The 23,206-nt window shown below is 39.3% G+C and overlaps 4 protein-coding genes and 1 long non-coding RNA gene across 9 annotated transcripts in view; 2 read left to right on the top strand and 3 right to left on the bottom strand.

Moving 5' to 3' along the window:
* Eps-15 (Epidermal growth factor receptor pathway substrate 15) overlaps nt 1–4,551 on the bottom strand; it is a 31,699-nt gene extending 27,148 nt beyond the window's left edge. Inside the window, exon 1 of the mRNA XM_022846169.2 lies at nt 3,195–4,551. Within this exon, the coding sequence (XP_022701904.1) occupies nt 3,195–3,221 (27 nt within the window). The 5' untranslated portion in view covers nt 3,222–4,551. The remainder of the gene's footprint in view (nt 1–3,194) is intronic.
* Nucleotides 4,552–6,567: 2,016 nt separating this feature from the next.
* LOC111267734 (uncharacterized) lies at nt 6,568–8,513 on the bottom strand. The gene is made up of 2 exons (XR_002684796.2): nt 8,372–8,513; nt 6,568–7,049 (listed from the first exon to the last, which is right to left on the bottom strand). It is a non-coding gene; the product is annotated as an uncharacterized LOC111267734 (long non-coding RNA).
* Nucleotides 8,514–8,571: 58 nt separating this feature from the next.
* Nucleotides 8,572–13,726, top strand: LOC111267731 (uncharacterized). Of its 2 annotated transcripts, none has more exons than XM_022846174.2 (4): nt 8,572–8,714; nt 9,953–10,164; nt 10,641–10,776; nt 11,536–13,726. In XM_022846174.2, exons 1-4 carry the CDS (start codon nt 8,572–8,574, stop codon nt 11,762–11,764), a joined length of 720 nt encoding a protein of 239 aa, XP_022701909.1. In that variant the 3' UTR covers nt 11,765–13,726. The 2 variants fall into 2 exon arrangements, with proteins under 2 accessions (XP_022701909.1, XP_022701908.1); XM_022846173.2 differs by having other exon boundaries at nt 10,638–10,776.
* A 1,173-nt stretch (nt 13,727–14,899) lies between these two features.
* Nucleotides 14,900–19,977, bottom strand: LOC111267711 (isochorismatase domain-containing protein 2). Of its 4 annotated transcripts, XM_022846139.2 has the most exons (7): nt 19,575–19,737; nt 17,835–17,885; nt 17,417–17,632; nt 16,961–17,085; nt 16,155–16,285; nt 15,578–15,683; nt 14,900–15,168 (listed from the first exon to the last, which is right to left on the bottom strand). In XM_022846139.2, the coding sequence occupies exons 3-7, from the start codon at nt 17,604–17,606 to the stop codon at nt 15,103–15,105; spliced, it is 618 nt and encodes a 205-aa protein (XP_022701874.1). In that variant the 5' UTR covers nt 17,607–17,632; nt 17,835–17,885; nt 19,575–19,737; the 3' UTR covers nt 14,900–15,102. The 4 variants fall into 4 exon arrangements, with proteins under 4 accessions (XP_022701874.1, XP_022701872.1, XP_022701871.1 ...); XM_022846137.2 differs by lacking the exons at nt 17,835–17,885; nt 19,575–19,737 and adding an exon at nt 19,866–19,977; XM_022846136.2 differs by lacking the exon at nt 17,835–17,885.
* On the top strand, nt 19,867–21,995 carry mRpL34 (mitochondrial ribosomal protein L34). Its single transcript, XM_086971421.1, has 3 exons — nt 19,867–20,090; nt 21,066–21,292; nt 21,746–21,995. Exons 2-3 carry the CDS (start codon nt 21,096–21,098, stop codon nt 21,828–21,830), a joined length of 282 nt encoding a protein of 93 aa, XP_086827547.1. The 5' UTR covers nt 19,867–20,090; nt 21,066–21,095; the 3' UTR covers nt 21,831–21,995.
* The last annotated feature ends 1,211 nt before the right edge of the window (nt 21,996–23,206 follow it).

The following is a 23,206-nucleotide window of genomic DNA, read 5'->3' as shown; positions in this document are numbered from 1 at the left end:
CCGACAAAAGAAACTTCTGTCAGTAGAGGTACTGAGTGACACTCAAACAGTGGGAATATATTTAGATGAATAACACCCTTGACGCGAGTAAAAAGCAGAAACTATTTAATCGACGTATTCAGTGAACTGGAATTATGAATTTCTCGGTATATAAGGCCCTTGATTGAACGAATCACAATTTGACCATCAAATTCACATGGATAAACTCTGGCATACTCTTTTTGTTTTACCCAGCAATGGAATAGATGCAACGAAGAACAGATTGGGTATAGTCTAGGAAACAACTACGAATCAGGATAAATACACTGTAGGCTGAATGTAATGCAAAGCAGATACGAAGAAGTGTTTGGGTCATCGGGAAGTACAACTTGCATACAGGTGCTTAATGGAAAATTAAATGTCTTGAGTTTTATCGCATAGACGAAGTGAATTCTGCGTCTACACCCGGTTTTGAACCTAGTCATCACATGCCCCTAAGTTATCAGTTTTTAGCTTCGGTTTTGGTTTTATGCATCAGAAACGTGAGTGGTTCATTTGCAATGAAATTAGGGCTTTTTTCACGAAAGATAACGGCATCCCAGAAAAAAACGCTGGACAGAATTACTTCAGGTGATACGTTCCCCTCACCATGAGACTTCTACAATACAACGTTGGCCAACGACAATACCAGCTTTTTTACCGTGTGAGTGGATTGGCAAGTAATATTACATCACTTTGATTCTTGATCAATGGCATTGGACGCTTGAAAATTTGCACTCACAAACAAATGTGTCCGATTGCTTCCACCGGTTACCCGAGCCGGATCCGTTTGTACCCACCTTGCCTGGTCGATAAATAGGAATTTTTGGTGTCAGCGCACAAATAGGTACGCTATACAATAATATCTGGATATCATAGACGAAATGTGAGCGGAGAACATTCACAGAATGCAAAGTCTACTCCACGCTTTGTTTCTATTTTGGTCATGTGAAGTCTACAGTATATGACGAAGAGTGTAAAATGCTAAAAATGTATGCTAAGCGAGCACTGATAAATAGACTGATGTCAATAATTAGCTTATTTGCTACATTGTTCGGTAAATAGGCTGCTGGCAAGGATCATTTTGTCCCCGTGATAGCGCAGCGAGTAACGTTTTTAGCTACCGACCTTAGTGAGACGTCGTGGTTTAGATTCGAATTCGAGCGGGAATACGTCTCGTTTTGTCCAGGCAAAAGCAGCGGCTAACGGCTTCAATGTTGAACGTAAAATAAAGAACATTCTATAATAATCATTCTAAAGAACTCGTTTTGTTTGAACGGCGGATTTAGCAAAACTGTATAAGAAACAGGAACTTCGAAAGTCTTCCAAGATGACAGCCGCACTCATAGCCATAGCAGTTGAATCAACATTTTCCATATATATACCCTTGTGGAAAAACAGACATTGTCAATTGTGTTGCAGATGATAACACGTATCAAAAAATGCATGGGGGTAGAGGAATATAGCGTTATCACAACATCAATCACTTAAAACTACGGCCATTGAACACGTTTTTTTTTTATGAATTACGCAAGATTTACTCCCTCAAACCGAATCCGATTGCTGCTATTTAGTCAACGTACGGTCACCGTGCTGCGGATATAGAGTAACCAATTTTTGAAGTACGCGTCCAGAAAAAGCCAAGGGGGTTACAGCTAGATTGTAATTGTCTGTGAAAGTAATGTTTTTTAACAAAGCTTGCACTATCGGTCTTGTCATTTCCTTTAAAAAGTGCCGATCTGTTTTTGGAAAGTATTATAGTTGATGTATAGGTGCAATTATTAACGCTAATCGGTAGGTCAGAGACAATTTTCGCAAGATATTTCAATATTCCACGGAAAAAAAGGCCCCAACTAAATTCATCCCAGATGCTTGTTCACCTTCCATCAGATGAGTCGACACATTTCGGAACAACAGAACGAAATTAAATCAGCGGACTTAACGCAGATTGTTTTTGTTAACGAATAGATCCTTAAATTGATTTTTTTTTTAATAAAAGTGCAAGGCTTCATCATTCGCATTGAATCAGTAAGTGACCTTCTTGAAATATTAACGTCTTCTTTTTGATAGGCGTCCAAAGTAGAATCGTAATGTTCTTAGACGCACACAGAGCCTTATCATCTTTAACTGCCTACTGACTACTTAAGTGAAGCGTTTCTCGAAATGCGTACGCAGGCATTAGTAAGGATATATAAAATACATAGTGAAGTATGATACTTTACCTGCTACGAAAAAATGTAGCGTGCATATTAAGCAATTCCAGTACGTTAACCAATACCATTGATACATCGAATAGTAAACACCTCCAACGTGAACAAACAAAACGTTGTTCCGATTTACCGCCCCCTGAGAGCATACTTTTATTTACATTCATTTTCGTAGGTCTTCTGAATCCACAGATGTCGAACACTTTCCGTGGTGATAGCTTCTAAAAGGCTCCAAGGCCAAGTTGTAAAACATCTTCGATCGATGGTCGGAAAAGGAGCAAAACAAGAGAAAAAAACACGAGTTATGCCTCCTGTGGTTCATGCACCTAATAATCTCATTATTTCATATAATAATATCAAGCCATTCATTTACTGATACGATTTTCAAGGCATCTATTCCATGCACGATACGACAGGTCTTTTTTTATGCGTAGATGTGGATTTGGAATCCTTCACTGACTGCAGTGGACCGTATGCGCAGCTTCCGATCATCCTCGAATGAGACATCTTCGTACAATTTCCCATTGGTGGAGGCAACCCATTACTCAGCTTGGACGGTGTGCTCTACACCGTGCGTGTTCTCAGTAGGGCCAGCAAAAACTCTAATATAATTATTATGTCTGTTACTTAGCGAACGCATTGTGGTGTTTAAACACATAAAACCTTGCAATCGTTCGCCTCCAAGAGATATAATAAAATAATTTTATAAATTTCTCCGTAGACAAAAACAATCATTCCTCATATAATACTTCACACCGCCCTGATAAGATCCCCTCCGCACTTGACAATCACTAGCGTTTTCATTCGCGCACAGCGACATCAACAAATGTATCTGCTCTCCCCCCTTCCCCCTTCTTGTTTAAATTCAATACTATCATATCATGAATGGGTCATGTCTCAATGTTACGAGAAAAATCAACGATCAAACATTGCTGACCCAACAAACCAACTGTTTATTTCCGTACTCACCTGTTCGATGCTAGGTCGGTGCGCCATGCCGTCGAAGAACACGGTTTATGAGAGTTCGTTTTACTAAACAGGCCAAGGCAGACTGGCCACACTGCAGTTTACAGTCTCACTGCGTGTTGATTGTAATCACCCCTTTCCACCGCTAAAACTACCACTTCTACTGGTGACACTCGCCAGTACTCCGTAATCTTTTTGCCAGTGCTCGAAGCCGTATTCACACTTATCTTTCCAAATGGGGTTAGCAAAGGAAACAGTTTTCTGAGGCTAATACACGCACCTTCTCTGTGTACTACTACCCCACAGGCTAAATTGTCTAGTAGTAAAGGGAACAACCCAAGGCCCTCTTTTGCCGAGGGACACGGTATTTGTCCCGAACAGTACTGACTCCCACTGAAACCTCTATCCGACAAGGGGCAAACACGCATGCACGGACTCGCCTACGCCCGACATAGGGGAACAATATATACTGCACGAAAGTATTGTGTAGATGGCACAAGGAGATTTTTTTGCTATGCAACCCGACGCGGTCGCTGTCTGTCGATCGGGCAATCTAGAATCTGCAGTAATTTCCTTAAGGAAGGCTACTGCATGAGAGATAGTGATGCTTCTTCTCGCTTTAATGGCCTTCGTTACTTTTACCGTCGCTTGAATACTGAGGAAGAGGGGTTCTAGAACGACTGAAAATTGATCGAGTAACGTTTCTACAGGAACATTAGCAGGAAATAAACAGCATTTCTTATTTTTGTTACCTAACTTTAGAGTGAATGGTAGCCAAGGAGCATCAGTCGGGACGAACACCCCCTAGCCACTCTGGAGACTGTTAAAAGGGAAAATGGGAAACGGGCAGGCACCTAGAAGAAGCGGACAGACAGCGTACCCTGTGATAATAGTCTACATCCATTCATGATCTCACGCAGTTCCACAGTTCGACTAATACTGAAACGGTATAAGTCCTTTCGAACGAATTCTGATACTCGCATCACCGGCACCGAGTGCCAGACTCGCTAGATAATCGACCAGGAACGTGGCTCCAAGCGGAGGATTCTATTGGCTACTGTCTTGGCCTGTCATTGGTCGAACGGTAATCTCTCTTATTTGTACGCTGTCCCTTCCGCGTATTTGTCTACAAGATATTACACGAGCCGCTGACAGTGCTGCAGTTTCAGCTGGCGAGAATAGTCCGTAGCTTTCCTTGTCTATGTCTGAACGGCAGAAGTGGCAAACAGATACACAACCATATACACACCCACACAAATCCCTTCGCCGTTTTTCTGTGTTGGGTCCATGGGTGTACTCCGCTGTGCCTGTTACAACGTCGCGCTACTGCTACCACCGCAACGGTCTGCGGCTGGCTGCCACAAGCAGCCGCTTTGCTTTTATGGCGTCTGCTAACTGCCTGAAACTTAATACTAGTTGGGACAGTATAGCCGGCCCTGGAACTGCGGCGATACACACGCGCGCGCAAAACAACAACAACAACAACCCGAATAGCAGCAGCAGCAGCAGCTTAGAAGCAGACACCGGAGCCAGCCAACAAGTCCGAGTAACAGCGTCAAACGGTGGCAAACAACACAGTCCCATACATGACCACAGTTTGTGGCCGTATCTCCTGTTAATGGTTAGTATTATACATTGCAAATGACGGCTCTGGCGAATGACGAACTCAAGAAAAGTAAAGAGAAACGGAACGCTGGTGTTCTGCTTTAGCATTACACCACCGAAAGCAGTGTAAAAAAGCTTTTTCGTTTTTCATGTCCAATACTTGAGCCGTTAGGCACTACTTCACACAGGGCAATACAACCGCCACTACACAGCTCAGATGACTAGATGCTACATGCGAATTAAAGAGTGAACAGCGCTGATAAGTTGTATCTGTCGTAGGAAAGCTGGCGCCAAAAGTAACCACTGCTTAGCAACAGGAGTTGGCGAATTCGCGCATAGCGGGTACGCAGAGCTGAGTCCATGTACTGCTGCAACAGTACCTGCAAGTTCTGCTTCGAAACAATATTGAATCAAGGCCCAATTAATGAAAGCTGGCTGAGAATGAGAATGAGAGAGAGAGGGAATACCAGACAGATACCTTAATCGTAAAGCCTGGTGTGCAATATACATTAGCCCTAAACCTTAAAAAGTAAATATAAAAATTACATTAAGAGAAGAAACGGCTGAAGCGTTGATAGGGGCACGTTAGGAGGTTTCGATTTGTCTTTGCTTGAAGCCAGCCGTTCAAAGTAATGATTTACTGAAACAGAAGCAGTATTATACTGCGTAATATGCCAGTTAGTATTATGCCGCGCGAGGGAGCCCGGATCGTCTGCGGGGATGAAAAATATATATATAGAGTAGCAGGCACTGTACCAAATAGAGAAAAAAGCACTCGTGCAATAAATGAAAAGAAAACGATGTTTTTTTCGATTGTTTTCTATGTTAAGGAGGTAGCTACGCGCCAGCTGTAAGCGATTTTTTAAACATGTCTTACCATGTGTCCGTTATGGTATAGTAATAACGTGTTTACCTATTAGACGTAACGAGTGACGTAACCTAGATTTAACGCTCCCCTCAGCCTTTTAAAAAAGAATCGACTTTGGTGTAGGTACACTTCGTTTCGTGTTGGAGGTGAGCTATCCGAAGTTTAATTATAATCGTACAGAACGTAAAACTCAAAATATTTACTTAGACATGCCCTGACTCTACTTACAAAACTTTTACATTTAGTGATTATCACGGGCTGTTTTATTCGAGTAGTGCCTGATCGATTTAGCAGTCTGCTGAAGTTGTTCCTATCTAAAATCTTTATTTTTTGTTTAGTTAGGATGTGTTACGTCATAATATTCCCCCAACTCCCTTATAGCACTCGTTTAAGCTTTGGCGGGTGTGAAAGCGGCTATTCCACCTGTCGGTACAACTCCATAGAAATACAAGCCTTTATTATATGTTACACCTTAATCGTAGGTAAGTTGGGTGTTATATTGGCTAGCAGCAAACTAAATAGGAAACAGACATTAAGTAGAATGGAAATACAATAAATGACTTAGGCGAAACATTTTCGCTGAATAGTTGACGCTTTCTAGGAACGAGTGTTTGTTTTTGTCTGTGTTTATTAATTATTCGTTGATGGCATGGGTGAAGTTTCTAGTGACCTCATAACTACTGGATAATTTTGATTGCGTGTTCGAAATTCGACACTCAGAGTTAATGTATATAACCGCTGAGTACTGGGATTGTCGACTTCTATCGATTACCTGATCTGTAGCCTCTAGTTAAGTATTCTATAGTTTAATTAGTTTATTTCGAAAATAATTATAGTGCGTAGAATTGCTAATGCCACAGGCTTACTATTCTAATGGGTTTCGGCCACAACAAGACAACTATGTACATCAAGCTATTACCTTAATATCGTTTATTTATCGTTTTATCATCATTGTTACAAGTTTCTATTTCACTACCGCGCTGTCACGCCCACAGTAGAAATTTAGTGATTGTCTTATTCAATATAGGTATAATTTTTTTCTAAACTTGAAATATTTGTATTGTGTGAGACCAACGTCGCTCTCTTGGTCGTGTGTTGTCGGAGAGCAAAAAGCCCTAAACATCCAACAGACAAACATGTATCATGAGAGTCTGTTATAAACTTGCTGTGTGTATTCTTTGTCTTTTCGTAAATTGTTCATATATCAAGAATGAACACACTTTTGCACGGTACTTTATCGTTCTTTGCAGTCACCTCTGAAAACTTGGTTGGGTACATGAAATCCGATAGTCACTTAAGACTTGTACGTCCGTGATCTAACATATCGAGAGAAGACCTGTTTGATCGGATAGCTTACTGTCGACTTCCTGAAAATTGGAATACAGCTTACGCATATAAAAACAAGGTTTATGCGGCAATATGTTTGAATGGCGGAACTCACGGTAAATATGCGGACCAGATTTAAAGGTTAGGAGTAAAATCACATTGAATTTTTACTATATATCACGGCCACTTTCGTTATTCCGATCTACCGAATAAAAAATATCCAGGTAACGAAAAATGGCGGCAACAAATGTTTATATCTTGTTTTCGCGATTTCTCCCAAAGTGAACCAGCTTAACTCGCACAAGTACGCTTCCTCCATGATCGAATACATCAGCTGCCGTTCTAAAAAATTCGCTATGCGTAACGTCTTTTTCACTGTACAACGTATACACATATATGGTACTACACATGTCCTTTATTCTTATTATGAATCTATACATAGTGCATCGGATTAATGCGAAACCGGCAATTCGACTAACGTACGAATTCAAAAGTTCGCGCCCTGTCCACTCCAGCGGCCAATGGCGGATTACCCCGAATGAATGATTCAATGTTCGCGAAGCGCAGCGACCGTTTCCTGATTGCAGCGCCATCCATGGAGGAAGATAGAGTTTAAAACACAGAAATGGGGGGTTTGACTATCTGCCGTGTTCTTTTCCCACTTGGTCCCAGAACAACAACAACAATAATAATTCAAAACAACGGGTGGCAGGGGCACTTTGCCAGCGAACTCTTGTTTCTTATTTCTGTTCGCTTATTTGCAATTACTTAATGTGTGGTATGTGAACCTCATAATAAGCCGAACAGATAATGAGCGCACTGGATCAGTCCGTCGCAAATTCATGCTTACAATGCCTGTTCGTCGTAACAGTGAAATGCGTGATAGCAGTGGGAAATACTGCGTAAAGAAATTGTGTTGTGCAAAAGAGGACTTTTATTTCTGTACTTCTGGGCAGAAACACGCAAATGGGAAACTATATATGGCGCACACGACTAATCTAAATTACTTAATTTTAATGGATTTCATTATCGCCCTTTAATGCCGACGCGATACACAATATTGTCTTCACTGTACACCACTTGCTGTAAGCACAGACAAACATGCATCTTTGAGTCGCGTGTATCCGACGTTATATGTCTCATCGCTTTTTTGTGTACGCAACAACAGCCGCAGAAATTCCGACACAAATCGTCGTAACTTAGCTACAGTGTCTCACTAGCTGAAGCGGGGTAGCTTTGATCATAAACGTGTAACCTAAGGTATAAGCCATCTTTTCCCCTGTGATTCTAGTATGATCTACGTATACTGTGAAGAGCTATATGGTGATGATTAGATTTTGGTCAATTATCAACCTTGAAGACTATATCATCTTGACGATACCTTTTTATCTCGCGTATTTCCAGCAGGTTGTAGACGTTGTGAGTCAGCCAGTACCCTTAACTGTATTGTTGAACGGCAGTAGAACTGAGCCCGGAGTGAATTATTGGTCTCCAAGACGGTGTCACTGCTGCTGAAGTCGCACAGGTGCCGAAACACAGATTGTCAACCAGGAGCCGGCGTTACACGGGTGAGAGCGAATAATGTCCACGGTTCAAACAACGACAACACAGTCCGAGCAGCTGAGCGTTGCGCAAACAACAGTGGATGGTAGCGGCCCATCGAGCTCGCACAATCGACTCAGTCCGTCCCTGGTGCTTAAATTAAAAAAGCCCAAAAGTGACAGGTGAGTGAACGTTGAATACAATCCAAAAAGTCAGTGATCAAATGAATCACAAAGCGAGTTCGAGCGAATACGGTAGCTGTGAAATTTGTTGTCGACTAACGGTACGGCGCTTCTGTTTTTAAAGCATGGTAACATCATGTTGAATGGGTCGTGTGTTTTTGAACGGTGTTTTTATTTTTTGTGCAGAGAGGAGACGGTTCGACCGTGTCATGACGAAAATTTGAGTGAACTCAATACTGACAATTCTATGCGGTAGAATTTTGCGGTAGCAACCTTTTGAAGAAGTGCTATGGGTCATGCATAATTACTGCTCAGAGCAATAACTCGAGATATTCGAGAAACAAAGAAGAAATACAAAGAAGAAAGAGGTGCTTCGATAGGTCTAAAGAACATTCAAGCAAACATCATTTTATCAGGGCAAGCGCAAGCTAGTGGCGGAATCGCAGCAGAATTACAACACATTCATGTGAAGCATTCGTTTTTTTGAAACAAAACAGCATAATCTATTGGTGGTTACAGTTGCTGATGACGTGACGGCGCCTACTGCGGCCATTGGGGCTGCTGCTCTGAGCTGAGCTTTTGGGCTCGTTTTTTCAAAGGATTCGCATATACTATAACTATGATAGTGCAGTTACCAACTGCGAGTACGGAGCATGAATGCCTTTTCCTATAATATCAATTTAAATTAATTTCAATAAATCGTGCAACATGTTGAATATAATTTCCCGCTGTTTTCAGTCTTCCCGAACTTCATTTGTTTTAATGAAGTATATAATACAGGTACACTGTACTGGATAGGAAATGACGTTGAAGACGTTAGGAAAAATACACTAATTTGGTTACGTGCAGTTATTGCTTGTGTAAATCGAAAAGATTTCAGGTGCAGCAATCGGGAGCGTAAGAGCTTACAGGGCATACGAATTATTATTTGCTGTTATTATGAAGTAACAATTTTAAGAAAATCTTATTTTGTATTTTTATTTTTATTTAATTTTTAATTTTATTTATGTGAACTTATCTACATTGATATCATTGAGACACCATTGACTTTATCATTAAAGCTACTGTCGCACCCCCACATATCAACTGATCAATACTACACGGTTTTTTTTTCTAACCTCTTCCTGCGCCTGAAGATCATACTTTTTTTAAGCATGACAAAAAGATTCGGGGTTATTAATTATCATTGCAGCTGTTTTGTCGTTGTGCTTCATACGCACTTTACCTTTTCTTTGCAGGAAAGTTGGCTGGTCCTCGGACGTAATTGACAACGAAAACCTCAACAAAAAAAAGTCTAAGTGTTGTTGTGTCTATACGAAACCGACTGACTTCGGTGAAAGCTCCGACGAAGAAGAGGGTGACTGTGAGCATTGCTCAGGTCACGTTGAAACGAAGAAAAGCCAAAAGAGAGGTGAAGCTGGTAATCCCAGTGAACCACACGCGTCCGCAGGTGGACTCTCGTCGGACAAGAGCACATAGCCAAGGACTAAATCACAGACGAAACAGTAACCGTAGCTTACATTCGGCGTCACGTTCACGCCTCGTTTGGCTCTATCCAATACGTAACAGCAAAAATATCTACTCTAATTTCGGAAAAATAACAATCACGCGACTGCGTCTTGACAGATAAAAATTGTTCATAAGATAAGAAAATACTTTTCTTACACTTAAAATAGGCGAAGTAGAATTAAAAAGCGCTACATTGAGAAAAAGAAAACTAAGCGAAAAAAACCCACAAAAATATAAACTGCTTGCTCGAATAGGTTTTTTTTTTGTAGCAGACGTTGGGTGGTGGACATCAAAGAGCAGATCTCATCTGTGATTAGCATGTTGTTAGACGAATCTATGGATCTGTGGAAAAACAGCTAAGAAGTGTAAACCCTTTTTGCGTACATCCGCGCTTTTTGGAATTAAAACCATTAGCAGGATACGAAAACGCAATGATGGAGGACGATCGAATGGACGCAGAAAACCGGCGGCTAACGGACAACCTTGCTAGGGACATCAGGCAACTGAAGAGTCTCGCCTATGATATCGAAGACGAAGCCAAAGAACACAACAGGTATGTGACGCCGTTCATTGGCTTTCGTTTTATTTCATTTAGTTTGAATAGAACAGAAAAAATAGCCCTTGGTACCGTCCGAGCTCGTTGCAAGCAATTTTGAAAGCGTTTATCTATTTAAAACCTAAGCTTTATTTATGGTTAGGATAATGAGGCAGATAAAGGGCATTTTTTTTAGCACTTTATGTACTTGATCATCTGTGGTTTACAAAACGAGTTAAAAGATCACAGTTTCAGATAATGGTAGTTAATTTACACCAAATAGTAGTTTTTCGTATTTGGCTGTAATCGCATTGTCGGATAGACGTTTTAGCAGCGTCAAATGCGTCCAATTGTTTAACTATAAGTGGCGACGGTAAATGTGTTCATGTTTAATCGTTTACCCAGTTATGGATAGATTTTGTGTTACAGATGATTGTAGCGAATTTTTTAAATTTTATTTGCTTTGCTAGTACTGTGACATAGTACCTAATTCTCTGGATTAGTTAGGACAAGATAAGGTATTATATATAAGTAGCTACTACAGATAATTTATGCTAAGCTGTTTTGCTACCCTCTTTGAGTCCAAATGCGCAATATTCAGTGTAACTTAATTCACACTTTATTCAGTATTTACACTTTAATTGTGATTTTTATTTCTGAGGTCTCGGTTACCCACCCTGTTCCTTTTTCCCTATCTTAAGCTAATAACACAAAACTATAATTTAAAAGTGTCCAGCGAACAATACGCATTTTTACACCGTCGTTGCCTTCTTTCAGATACCTTGATGGCATGGTCTGGAACTTTGGCTCGACACAGAACCTCCTTACGGGCGGGGTACATCGAATTAACAAGCTGCTTGGCTCCGGCCGGAGCAACCGTCGCTTGATGTGCTATATTGTCGCTGCTGTTATCGTCTTCGGCTTGATCTTCTACCACGTCGTGGGAAGGGTGACCACTGTAAATCCCTCTCTAGACGCAGTAGACGGACACAATAACAGCAATTAGATTTTAATGTTATTAGCTATGATGATATATTCAGTTAGATCCAAAAAGATAATAAAACAAAATGAGAATTTTTAACAAACGCACGATGATGACAAATAATGTGGGATGCTATATCGGAGGCAGAGGGAAAGACTTAAAACGTGTGCTGCTAATAAGCCCCCATTAGCTGAGGCCGGGACGCAATACTGTTCGATGCAATGAAATAAGATGAAGAAACAAAAATTGTAAGGGTAAATTAGTATCGGCGGGAGTATTCTTTGTTATATTTGTGGTAGACAATGAGACAACAGGGTTTGTTACATAAATGGGGCGAAATAGGCGAACCGTATCAACTTAACACGCGCTATCTCTGAAGTAGCGGCAAAGTGAGTGACAGGCGCGTGGTGGCGCCTTGGCACCGACGAAGAGATATAAAACGTGTTCAACTTATGTTGAGTTCTCCGTGTTGGCTTAGTGGCTAACGTATTTGCCTGCTAATCTTTGGCACACGTTAGACGTGATCTGAGTCCGAACCCATAAGGCATAGCCGGACAAATACACGGTTCGTTTCGTGTTAATTGGCAGCCAATCAGCTGGCCAGCTGTTTGTCTGGTGGAATTGTGCCTAACGGCGATAGCGGACATAACTCTTCAAATTTCATACGAATGTAATGCACTGTTAGGCACCAAGAATCGTCGCAGCTAAGTTAGGAAAAAAAACAGCAAATATGTATTCATTCACTAGAAAGTATAACTACTAGTTGGCAGTTAGAAGACGTGTACAGTTTACGAGGGTAACACGGTGAAACGGATTATTTTGCTATTGGCATCATCGATTATAGTAAATGAAGTCTTGTAAAGCATTTGACCTTCAAAGAGATCTCCTTGCTCTCTTGCGTAATACGAAACATGCGGTCTTTCTAATTTTTCCGGCGTTTGGCGAGGAACGTGCACGACCATATACATCATATAAAGTTATATTGTTAGTTTAGGAATGGCTAATAATGCATAGTAGTAGCACACCTATGAAATAATGATTAATTGTAATAGAAATACAATTAACATTTATACATTTTTTGAACGGGTTAGAAGCAGAAAAGCTTAGGGAGCTCCTGACAAAAATGAGCATATAAGCAGGTGTATTATTTCCTTGTATTCGATGGATGTGTCTGATACGTGGCCAACGCTCTAAGCTTTCGACCTTTCTTAGTAAAATGTCAGGTGTCCAGTGATAAAGGCAAAAAGCATTTTTATCGAAACAGTAAAAAATAGGGTGTCCCTCAAGTTTATATTTCCGATATTGCCTGTAAAACTCATATGATTATTTTCGTTCGTTCCAATAGCCAAACACTTAAGAAATAGATGTAACCCTTCAAACAAAACAGATGAAGTATGCATTTTCATGAACTGACTTTTATATGAGTTGAATTAAAATAGACGACAAACGAGATAGCTAATCAGACTACATCATTGAAAAGTAGATTATGTGCGAATATAGTTTGAACAAGCAACAAAGAAAGAGTAGGTAAAAATATCTAAGGAGAGCTAGTCGATGATTTAACTGTTTCCGGCGAAAGCCTATCATCTGAATTTACTAAGTTGGCCGTGTTTACAAGGACTCAATAACGATATTTGACGAGCTATTATGAATAATGTGGCAAAATAAAAGTGGAAATTATAGTGACATACTGACATACGGTGGTTCGAATCTAAAGAAACAGTTACAACAGCTTTTATGAATAATATATTACTGATAAAATAGTGATCAGTAATAAGAGGTAGCAGTAGTCTTGCTAATGGCTACCAGTAGCACCGTTAATAGAGTAAACAATACGTTTCCTGGTAAGAGAGTTAGTTGACATACAAACCGCAAACGGATTTCACTGAGACATATTCCGTTGACGTGACGTTCCCTCAAGGGTTGGTGGTTTATGAATACTATTTAATAAACAGATAAAGTTGTAGGTTGTGATGACCGACCGAATTCTGCTGTTTTTTTATTTTGGAAGATGTACAGAAAATTGGTAGCAACTATTTCCGAGTATTTCTCCTTGACTATGTGGTGGACTACCAACAGCATGAAGACTTCAATGGTGTTTATAGAAAAATCCAAACCACTAATTGTTTTCACATTTACAATATTATATACTAAAATACTTAAGACAGGAAGAAATATAATAAGAGGAGCCTTAGCGGGTCCTGTCGATACTGCTCTTTCTATCGGACCGTTAGTGTATATTCTCCAATATGTCCATGCTCCAATATGGGGCAATTTTTTTAATCATTATTTAGACGGACACGCGGGTTAAATTTACTGAAAGGTGGGGATTATTTTGACGCGAAGTCCACGCCTGTTAAGTAATCTTGTCATTAGAACAATTATTTTTGGGTATTCGAAGCAGGATATATACAGATAGAGTTTTTAGTAAGATGTGAACAAGATAGAATCCTTCAAAATGGTTTTTTTGCTGTCTGCAAGGCAGTAGAAACTTCCCAGGATATATGCATTCTACGAGAATATTTTGATTCTAACAAAATGCGCCAGGCCAGCATTATCGTGTCTTATATAGTGAAAACCCTTGACAAGTAAGAACTCTAACTAAGAGAACTAGCAGATCGTTAGAAAATAGCCTCGATAATACTAAGTAGATGTTCGTCGACGCATAAATATAACAGCATTGTTAGATAGTGAAAAGCCACTGCAAACTCCTTGCTCGAACATGCGTGCATAGCATAATTTCTGTGTTATCGTATATGCAAGTTTAACAGAATATCATTGATTAGCTTAAACTGAGCTTCAGCATTTAACAGAGGTAAGTAGGATTAACACAAAAAGTTGTATCACATTTTTTAAATGACGTTCTTCTCATTGTTATTATTATCTATCTTATTATTATCATTGTATATAAGTGATACAAGTTTTACCTACCTTTATCTTGAATACATGGAATAAAAATAACTTCATGACTTACCTAAGTGCTTGGATAGTAATAATATAATATAGAAATAGTAATAAATATTGTGCTCTACAGCAATATTGATAGTATCACCATCTACCTACATCGGACCCTCGTTGCATTTCAAACGTAAGCGAAATTTCGATGTAGGCTTTCTACGCGCATATCAAAGCGAACCTAAAAAAATTGAGCAGATACGATTCTGGAAAATCTCTTTTATTTAGTGAGCTTTTTTCAGTAAAGTATTTGTTTACTATTTTTTTACGTATTTGTTCGAAATAGCTTTTACAAATTGATTTAACTCATTGCGTTTTTTATCTTGCTGCACAGACTCTATCTACGGTGTTTGCAGCTTATCTGTAGTGCCTGAGGTACACAAAAACCGTAATAGTCTTCGTCAAAGTCAATTTCTAGACCTCATGCTGAGCAGGCCAGTGTCCGGCGCAGACTTCATGATGAGCTCTTGAATCTGTAATGCAAATGATAGCATTAAGCAGTGTGTATTTCGAGTAAATAATTTAAGATGCCAACATACTTCTTTACAGACGGACCAAAGCTTCATTTCTAACCGTTCAGCAGCCACTACCTTTAATTATACATTTCTTTAAATATTATATGTAAGCCTTCTATTCAGCGGATTCGAAATGGATCTTCCGGCATTTTCGAAAGATAATAAAAATCAGTCATTGCAAGAAAGAGGAGATATCAGGTACATGTTGAGGTTTATTAGTCATATGTTCGTTGTATGATTTAATCACTGTATAAAATATTTGCGGGTTTTATTTACGTTCCTTATGTAGGTATGTGGCTGCACCCAATAAGTATTATCAAAATCGGAGTCGATAACCTCCAAATTAGTAGTAACCTGGTCCACCTACCTCTTTGAATTTCGGATGTAAGGATCCGCCAAGTAATCCCAAAATGACAGCTTCGCTTGTCGTCAAAAACACTCCCGAAGACTTCATTCGGTCGTAAGCATACATTCTGGAATTGGCGAAAAGGAATGGAAACCAATTATAATTGTATACGAACATCTATTGCTTTATCAAGTTGATTAGGATCCAACAGTGGCGATACATTCACGCCCGTGTTATAGTGAACAAACGATTAATGCAACGGCACTGCTAGGCGAGTCGACCTTCTGTTTAGTTAACTATATGTGACCTCCTTTTCGGCCCCTTACCAGACAGTCGTAAATGAAGATAGTCTTCTTCTAAGAAAGAAGGAGTTCTTTTTATTGCTTTAAAAAACATGGTTCTTTATCGGAGTCCGGTCAACAATTTCTGCTGCTCCTTAACTCCTAAACTCTGAAGTTCAGAAATTTCCGCTGTCTACCAGGTTTTCACGAGGTCTTTTTGAAATTATTGTTAAAATATTACGTCAAAATTATAGCAACAACTACCGCATGCTGTTTAACTTCATAACTATTGGCTTCTCACAAGTAAAAAAACTCACCTGTCTACAAGCGACCTCGAAGAGCACGCATCAACAACGAGATGTACATTGAAATTGTTCTCCAGAAGATTGAGGGCAGTGTTTTGAACACAGACATGAGCCTCAATACCGCAAAGAATAATCGTATCCACCTGGTCATTACGCAAAGAACATCACATGCATATATTGTCCAAGTATCTCAACGAATTCATAAGGTTCATAAAACACTACGCATATTCTCGTATACTACTTGTGGTCGTTGCCTCTGTGATAACATGTTTATAAACAGGCGCTTTTTCCGTCAGTGCTTTATTTATGCCCTGCCATTATATCTAATTAGTTACAGGTTTTGTTGTTTCACTCTAGGGAAACACGCAATTTATTAAGAATATGGATTATTTCTCGAATCAGTGAAATAGAAAATTACTTTTTTTTGACGCTATGAAAATCTTGCGATTCGTAAAAAGAAAATAAGCATGATGATTAAAAAGTATCGAAAAGCCATAGGTCCGTTGATTCAAAACCATTTATCTAGACTTAAACAGCTTTGATAGGCTTAAGGCTTTTCGACAGTATTCATTATAAGAATAGAGTCCTTCAAGATAAAAACTAAAAACATCTACATGGACATGTGTCAACTTTTACGTAACTATAAATTCCCATCTAATTGAAAGAGAAAAAGGATGTGCAGTTCTATTCGAAAATCAGGCGATTAAACCAAAGCGACCGTGTATAAAGAAATTAAAAATAGTCAAATGAAGCATTATTAATAAAAAATAAATAAATAAAATAAATTATTCATTTTAACGTGATGTACAATAGCTTACATCCGGATATTTTGACTTCATTAATCCGATGATTTCTGGAGTACACATTGAGAACTGAGTTTTTTCGACAGGCTTAATATCCAAATATTTATCAATGCCCAATTCAGCAGCGGTGCGGCCGAGACCTAAAATAAACGAAGAAACATCGATTACACGTTTTGTGTTGTATGATTTGTGTCCCTACAATCAACCGGCTACATATGAGAGGCTTAAATATTCGGCAGTTCTAAAATGCTAACCGGTATTTCAGGTTTTCAGCAAACCACGTTATATTATACTCCACTCTTGTATTTATGGGTTATTCATTTAGTTAAAAACCGAACATTGTTATTCCTTGCAACGTCTTAAAGATCCTTTGCTTCAGAAAAAGCGTCTAGTAGCAGCCCTTAGGGGAGAGAAAACCATTTGATGTACGATCAAATCCTTGACAATTATATAGTACAGCACTTGCGTCACCTTTCGGATATTGTTCGGTGATAATGACGGGCATATTGAGCGCCTTAGCGGCGTGCAGCATTCGACCGGATATGGCGACTATTTCAGGGAAATATTGGACTATCGGTCTGAACTTTTCCTGAAGATCACACAGAAAAAGAGCTGAACGATTGGGAACTAGACGGCCTACGTTACGAAGAGTTCCAGCCATATTTACAGGTTCCGTTGGCGGGGTTCCTAAATAAATGATATTTGATAAATAAATGACAAAACATAAGAAGACAATGAGCATGTTTTACTGATCTGAAACAGTGCTACTATTAATGTTATAATATCGCGCCAGGTGTGTACGTATATATCAATTCTCTATTAATACAGAATCGAATAAAGTTTTTATACAAAAGTATAATTTCATAGAAAAAAAATAATTGTTACTTACCATGTCAGGATGGTTCTGGGTATGGGCTTGTTTAGCCTAAATTTGCTGCATCTGAATAAAACACTGCAGTCATGTGTACCGTTTTCTTATCAATAAGATTTTTTAAGCGTTTAGAAATGCTTTATTCAATTTCTCAGTGTAAATACGTCAGTTTGACTTCCTTTTGCATAACTAACACACTCAGTAACAAAGTACTGTTGAGACAACGTACTTGACATACTGTGCACGAACAGGTCGGACCTTATATAAGTAAATCTTACTGTTCAATTCATTAGATAGCAGTAATTTTTGGAACAAGAGATATGAAAAACAGCTTGTATTCCTTTGAGGTCATTTTGTGACTGTGTAATTTAGTCGATCAGCATCAGATCAAAACAGTTCCCTAAATAAAACATTTACGAATCTGCAAGGCTGTTAGTTGAATAACTTTTCCTCTTTCCCCTACCCGCATATAGGTGTCAGTCGCGTCAGTTTTCAATTTTTGAGAAGATTTTGTCTGCTCTGTACGTAATCACTTAAACATACACGATCGAGACGCGTAAGAATTTGTTTGGTGCATACCAAAGTCCTGTTCCGAGTTGAGTTCTTCAATACATAAGGAATATCATGAGCTAAATGAATCTGTTCTACAATCAAGAACAAGAATCTGAACAAGAAATACCTCTTGGCTTATTTTGGTCACCTGCGCCATCTAGAATCAACGTATCACTGATATTATGCGCAAAGTACATTTCGCTAGTTAATTGTTTCAATTCTTGAGCCAAGGTACTTCGAGCTAGATACCGCAAATAATTTCTCGGTCGCTTGGCAATACGTAGTCATTTTGGGAATGTCTCTCAAAGGTCATTAGGCCAGCTGCCATCATTAGAAATATTGCTGTGCCTTCTGTCCTTTTCATACGAGCCTGTTCGTCAACACTGCACAGAGGGTATCACCATCCTTTCCAACGGCGGGAAAAAAACGACAGAATACGGCAGTGACGAAATGCGTTCCTAGTGGACATTTCCACGACGGGTTCTTAGGTCGTTTAATTGCGCAAATGTTTTATACAAAATCGACATTAAAGGAAAGATTGTCCCGTCTACTCTACACAATATTAGAATAAATAAAACACCTAAACAAAAAAGCATGCTTGACGAATGAGTAAGTAAATAAGTGAAGGAAGCAAAACAGTCTAGACGAGCGCATGACCACTGAATCTCTGTGCCAAAAATAGGCCAGTCAGTATTATGCTGAAACGCGTTGATTGTCGACATCAGGAAAAGTAAGAAATGTTTCACGATTTCTAACGTTGCATGCTTTTATAACTTAAGCGGCATGGTTCTAGCATTACGAAAACAACTATAAGACTAGATCTCCAAATTGAAACAATATAGAAGACCGACGAATAACAAAAGCTCGTTTTTTGCAATACTGGAGCTAGCCGTCATTTGATGACCGTGTTAAGGACAGTGCTAAACAGGGAATATGTATTGTCTTTCTCACACTGTTCTTTCAATTATAAGACACTCTCTCAAGCACCTAGAGACCAGCCACAGTGAACACCCACACGCAACCATACTCACATAATGGTAAAAATTACAACGACTCGATCAACCTTCACTACAAAATAGCACCAGGCAACTGCTCTTGTCAATTTTAATCTACCAACGTATATTTCGCCATCTTAAGAAAACACGACAGCATGCTTTTGTCATTTCGTTTTCAGGTTTTTGCACAAACAACACAGTGTTTACGCACCGGATTTTCCGCCGTTGCTATCCATATAGTTCATTAACCAAAAGTCAAATGGTCAAAAGTGTGACGTTTTCAGCGTTTTCCCTTAAGTCGAGTCGCTGTCAATGTCAAACAGGCTACAAGGTGACGGTAATAGCCTAGCTATTGAAGTGGCTCATTTGTATACTTTGATAACAATGCGCCGACTGATAATCAAAGGTCAAAACCAAACGAAGCTGGTTTAAGTAAATACATCCATTGAAGCCAGCTCTTTTCCGCTTGCTAAAATAAGCTAAACGTTCGGTCAGTACTTACCGCTGGAGACGTTTTCGGGTAAAAAGTTTATCAAATGACTTCGCGCCGACCGTAAATCACTGCCGGTTGGCGTGTCTGAATCCCACGACTTGTCGTCTAACTTGCGCCTCCCAGACACATGAAAATGATCCCCAGAACCGAGCTCTTTCCAGCCACACGTATCTTGGTTGGTCCGTCGCAGACTGTGCGCGGATCGGATACTACAGTGTTTGCGGAAGCTACCGGGTATGTAAATAGCGCTGGAGATTTTTTCTGCTGCGATAGATTAGGTGATTTTCGTAAAGAAAAAGACTAACGGACAACCTTTAAAAAGAACTTTCGGAAGTGCAGTGTGATACTTCTATAAGACCTAATGAGTAAACGTTCATACCAAACAAGTTCACTTAGTTTGTTGATATAAGTTCTGGAACTGTAAACAAACGTACTAGAATAGTTATCATTTCAATTAAATTGACTGCGAAGATTAGTCTCTAGTTTGGAAAGAAAAGAGCATCGTTTTGGTTTGCCAGGGAACCGAGACTGAATTGTTTGCAGATGCATAAGAATCTATCTAATCTGTGCGACTAAGACTTAATAGCCATTTGTATGACCTGCTTGGTATTAATTTCGAGGACCTTCGCACCAAACCAACGTTCTATTTGTATAGAAAATAAAAAACCGCACCCTTGACATCAGTAGCACACCTGTCATTCCATATTGTGGCCATGATATTATATAAAGCAGCACATATATAACTAGCGTCGGTATGCCTATTCTTTTGCTCGGCATGGGGTAAACTTTGGAAGTAAAAAAGGCAGTTATAGATCTAGAAGCAGTTTCCATGCGCATAGCAATATGTCCTGCCTAGATGATATGATCATGGTTTAGTTTGGCAAGACTACGAATCGAACAAAGAGAAACGTAAAAATATATTGTGTTATACCCTTTTCTATGATGAGCAGTTGACTCTTGTTCCAAACATCGTAGTTAAAATGAGAAAAAAAGAATCATATCCCGCATCATTTTAACCATTTCTAAGAAAATCGATTAGTAATTAGAAGAAAAGTTGGTGTTTCATTATCATAATTAACAGAACAACCTCAGTATCTTCAACTGTGTCGATCACCCATTCGTTTCCATGTGCTGCTGAGCCTATATTAAGACGAAGAAACGTTCCTGGAATTTGCACGATCAATAATTAATCATTGGAACATTTTTCAGTTTCAGCTTGTCATCCCACTCCAGGACACGATGCAGTCAATAGTTTCAAAGTTTGGTTCTACGGTGCTGTCTTCCTTTTTCGGTCACTTCCGATCATCTGTAGGAACGCCTGTTCTGGTGCCTTGCGCACACCACGTCATCAATGGTCTCCACGCAACTCAAGTCCGCGGGATTATGCGGAAATTTTTCGCACGACCATCAAACACAATTCGGATTAAAAGATACGGGTGGGGCCTGAATCCTATTGGTAGTTACGACTCACTAATGGCTGTAAATGTCGAATTTCAAAATTATTACTAAGGTAGTGTCATTCCTTGCAGACATCTAGTTACCTTTATNNNNAAAAGAGCTATAAAGGACGGCGTATACCATGCCCAAAATCCTCTAAACTGTCAGCTTTTTGTTGCCCGACCATCGCCAGGAACTCACTGGCCACTTCGCGCTTATCAAGGGCGCCTTGGCGGTTGTATATAATTAGTCTGTTATGTAGTCTATGATAGGTATATGGTAAAATGTTTTATCGGTTCAAGTTACACAATGCAGCATTATATGTCAACCACGAGGATCTTATTAAATATTTTTGCTCATGGCGATTTATTGCTCTAAATTTCTATTCATGGTACCTATTATCACCTAATATCTGATGTGATCGTCTCCTTAACTTCGAATTATAATTTCAGCTATCAGGCCCGCCTCAAGACCAAAGGAGGCCGTTTGGTTCTTATGAAAAGGCTGCTTAAAGGTCGCCACTGCCTGTCGCATTAAATCCGCTATTTTACAACAACAGCTAATATTACGTCTTAGATTACGATCAGTGCACCAGGAATATGAAAAAAAAGGGCCAATATATTGTCTATGTTATTAGGATCATATCGGCGATACTGTGAATATCAAATAAAATAGTTATTATATGTGACTGTTTTACCAAAATTTCTTTCCATCTAGTATAAATATAAAATGTAGCTACGCATTTACGAATTGATACCTTAAACGCTGTAGATAATCAAAATCGTTGTAAACGCCAGCTTGTAACAGCCGTTTATCCCTTAAGACTAGAGTGAATATTTTTGTTATATAGTATTCTTGCTTGTACAAGACTTGCTCACGGTCAAATTAGCCGTCAAACATCGTCCTTATACATCCTCAGCTATTCACAAGAACTTATCCTTATGTATCTAGCCACTAGCAGCTCAGCTGTTTCCAAGGTTGAACAAATAGAGGCATTTATTTTATCATATGCTAAAAAACAGGTCAACATCAATGAAGCCCGTGAGATGTTTTCTGATTTTTGTTCCGAAGCCTTAAAAAAATGACCTCCAATGTTGGTACTGTTTATTTTGGTTACCTCGGTTATCAAATGAGCTTCAGGGTAAGCAAATTCAAACGTCAATTAGAGTTGTAGCTAGGTAGCCTACTGCTGGGCTAACCTCATGTTGAGCGTGTTTCCTATACTCGGTTAGCGGCGCTTGGTTCAGTTTGTTTTTAACGAAATAAACGAGGCTTAGAAATAAATGCTGCACGATAGTAATGCTTGGTGTTCTTTAGAATCAACTGATTTTGTCCACTGTGTTTAATTAATTAAATTTTGAATTAATATTTGAAACTCTAGGGTTTGTAGAAATACATCATCAATAGGATGGCTTTTAGACAGTTATCAAACAAGGTCCTAAGCATAATTTTCGTATTTATCTATGTTCGGGTATGGTATGATTTCAAGAGCATATCTGATTTGCTGAAACTATTGCGACGTGTATTCCGTCAGGTCACACCTTAAAAATCCGCATTGCTTTCTAAGCAACAAATCTTGTGAATGCTAAGTCCGCAGCCTTGTTGGTGATAGACTCGTATGTATACGGCATACCGAAAGTTGTGCATGTACGGTTTTTATACGTTTTCTTTGGATTGGAGAAGTTTCGAAGTTTTTGTGTCAATATGTACAAGACGTAGAAAGATACGTGCAATAAAATGCGGCACGTTGCTTGCTTCAAATAAAAGCAGAGGGACTGCCGAGCCGGCAACGTTGTTGTCGCGAATTTAAGCCTCATAACTTGCGTTCAACTCTATGTATACATTGTTATACTCGGTAACCTAGCTGAATTTAACAACAAAACTAACAGCCATTATTATTATTATTATCACGA

The sequence above is a fragment of the Varroa jacobsoni genome, unplaced genomic scaffold (genome assembly GCF_002532875.2).
Source record: "Varroa jacobsoni isolate VJ856 unplaced genomic scaffold, vjacob_1.0 scaffold_1214, whole genome shotgun sequence".
NCBI classification, from domain to species: domain Eukaryota; kingdom Metazoa; phylum Arthropoda; class Arachnida; order Mesostigmata; family Varroidae; genus Varroa; species Varroa jacobsoni.
The sequence above is the reverse complement of the archived record's forward strand: the minus strand, read 5'-3'. Positions and strand labels throughout refer to the sequence as shown.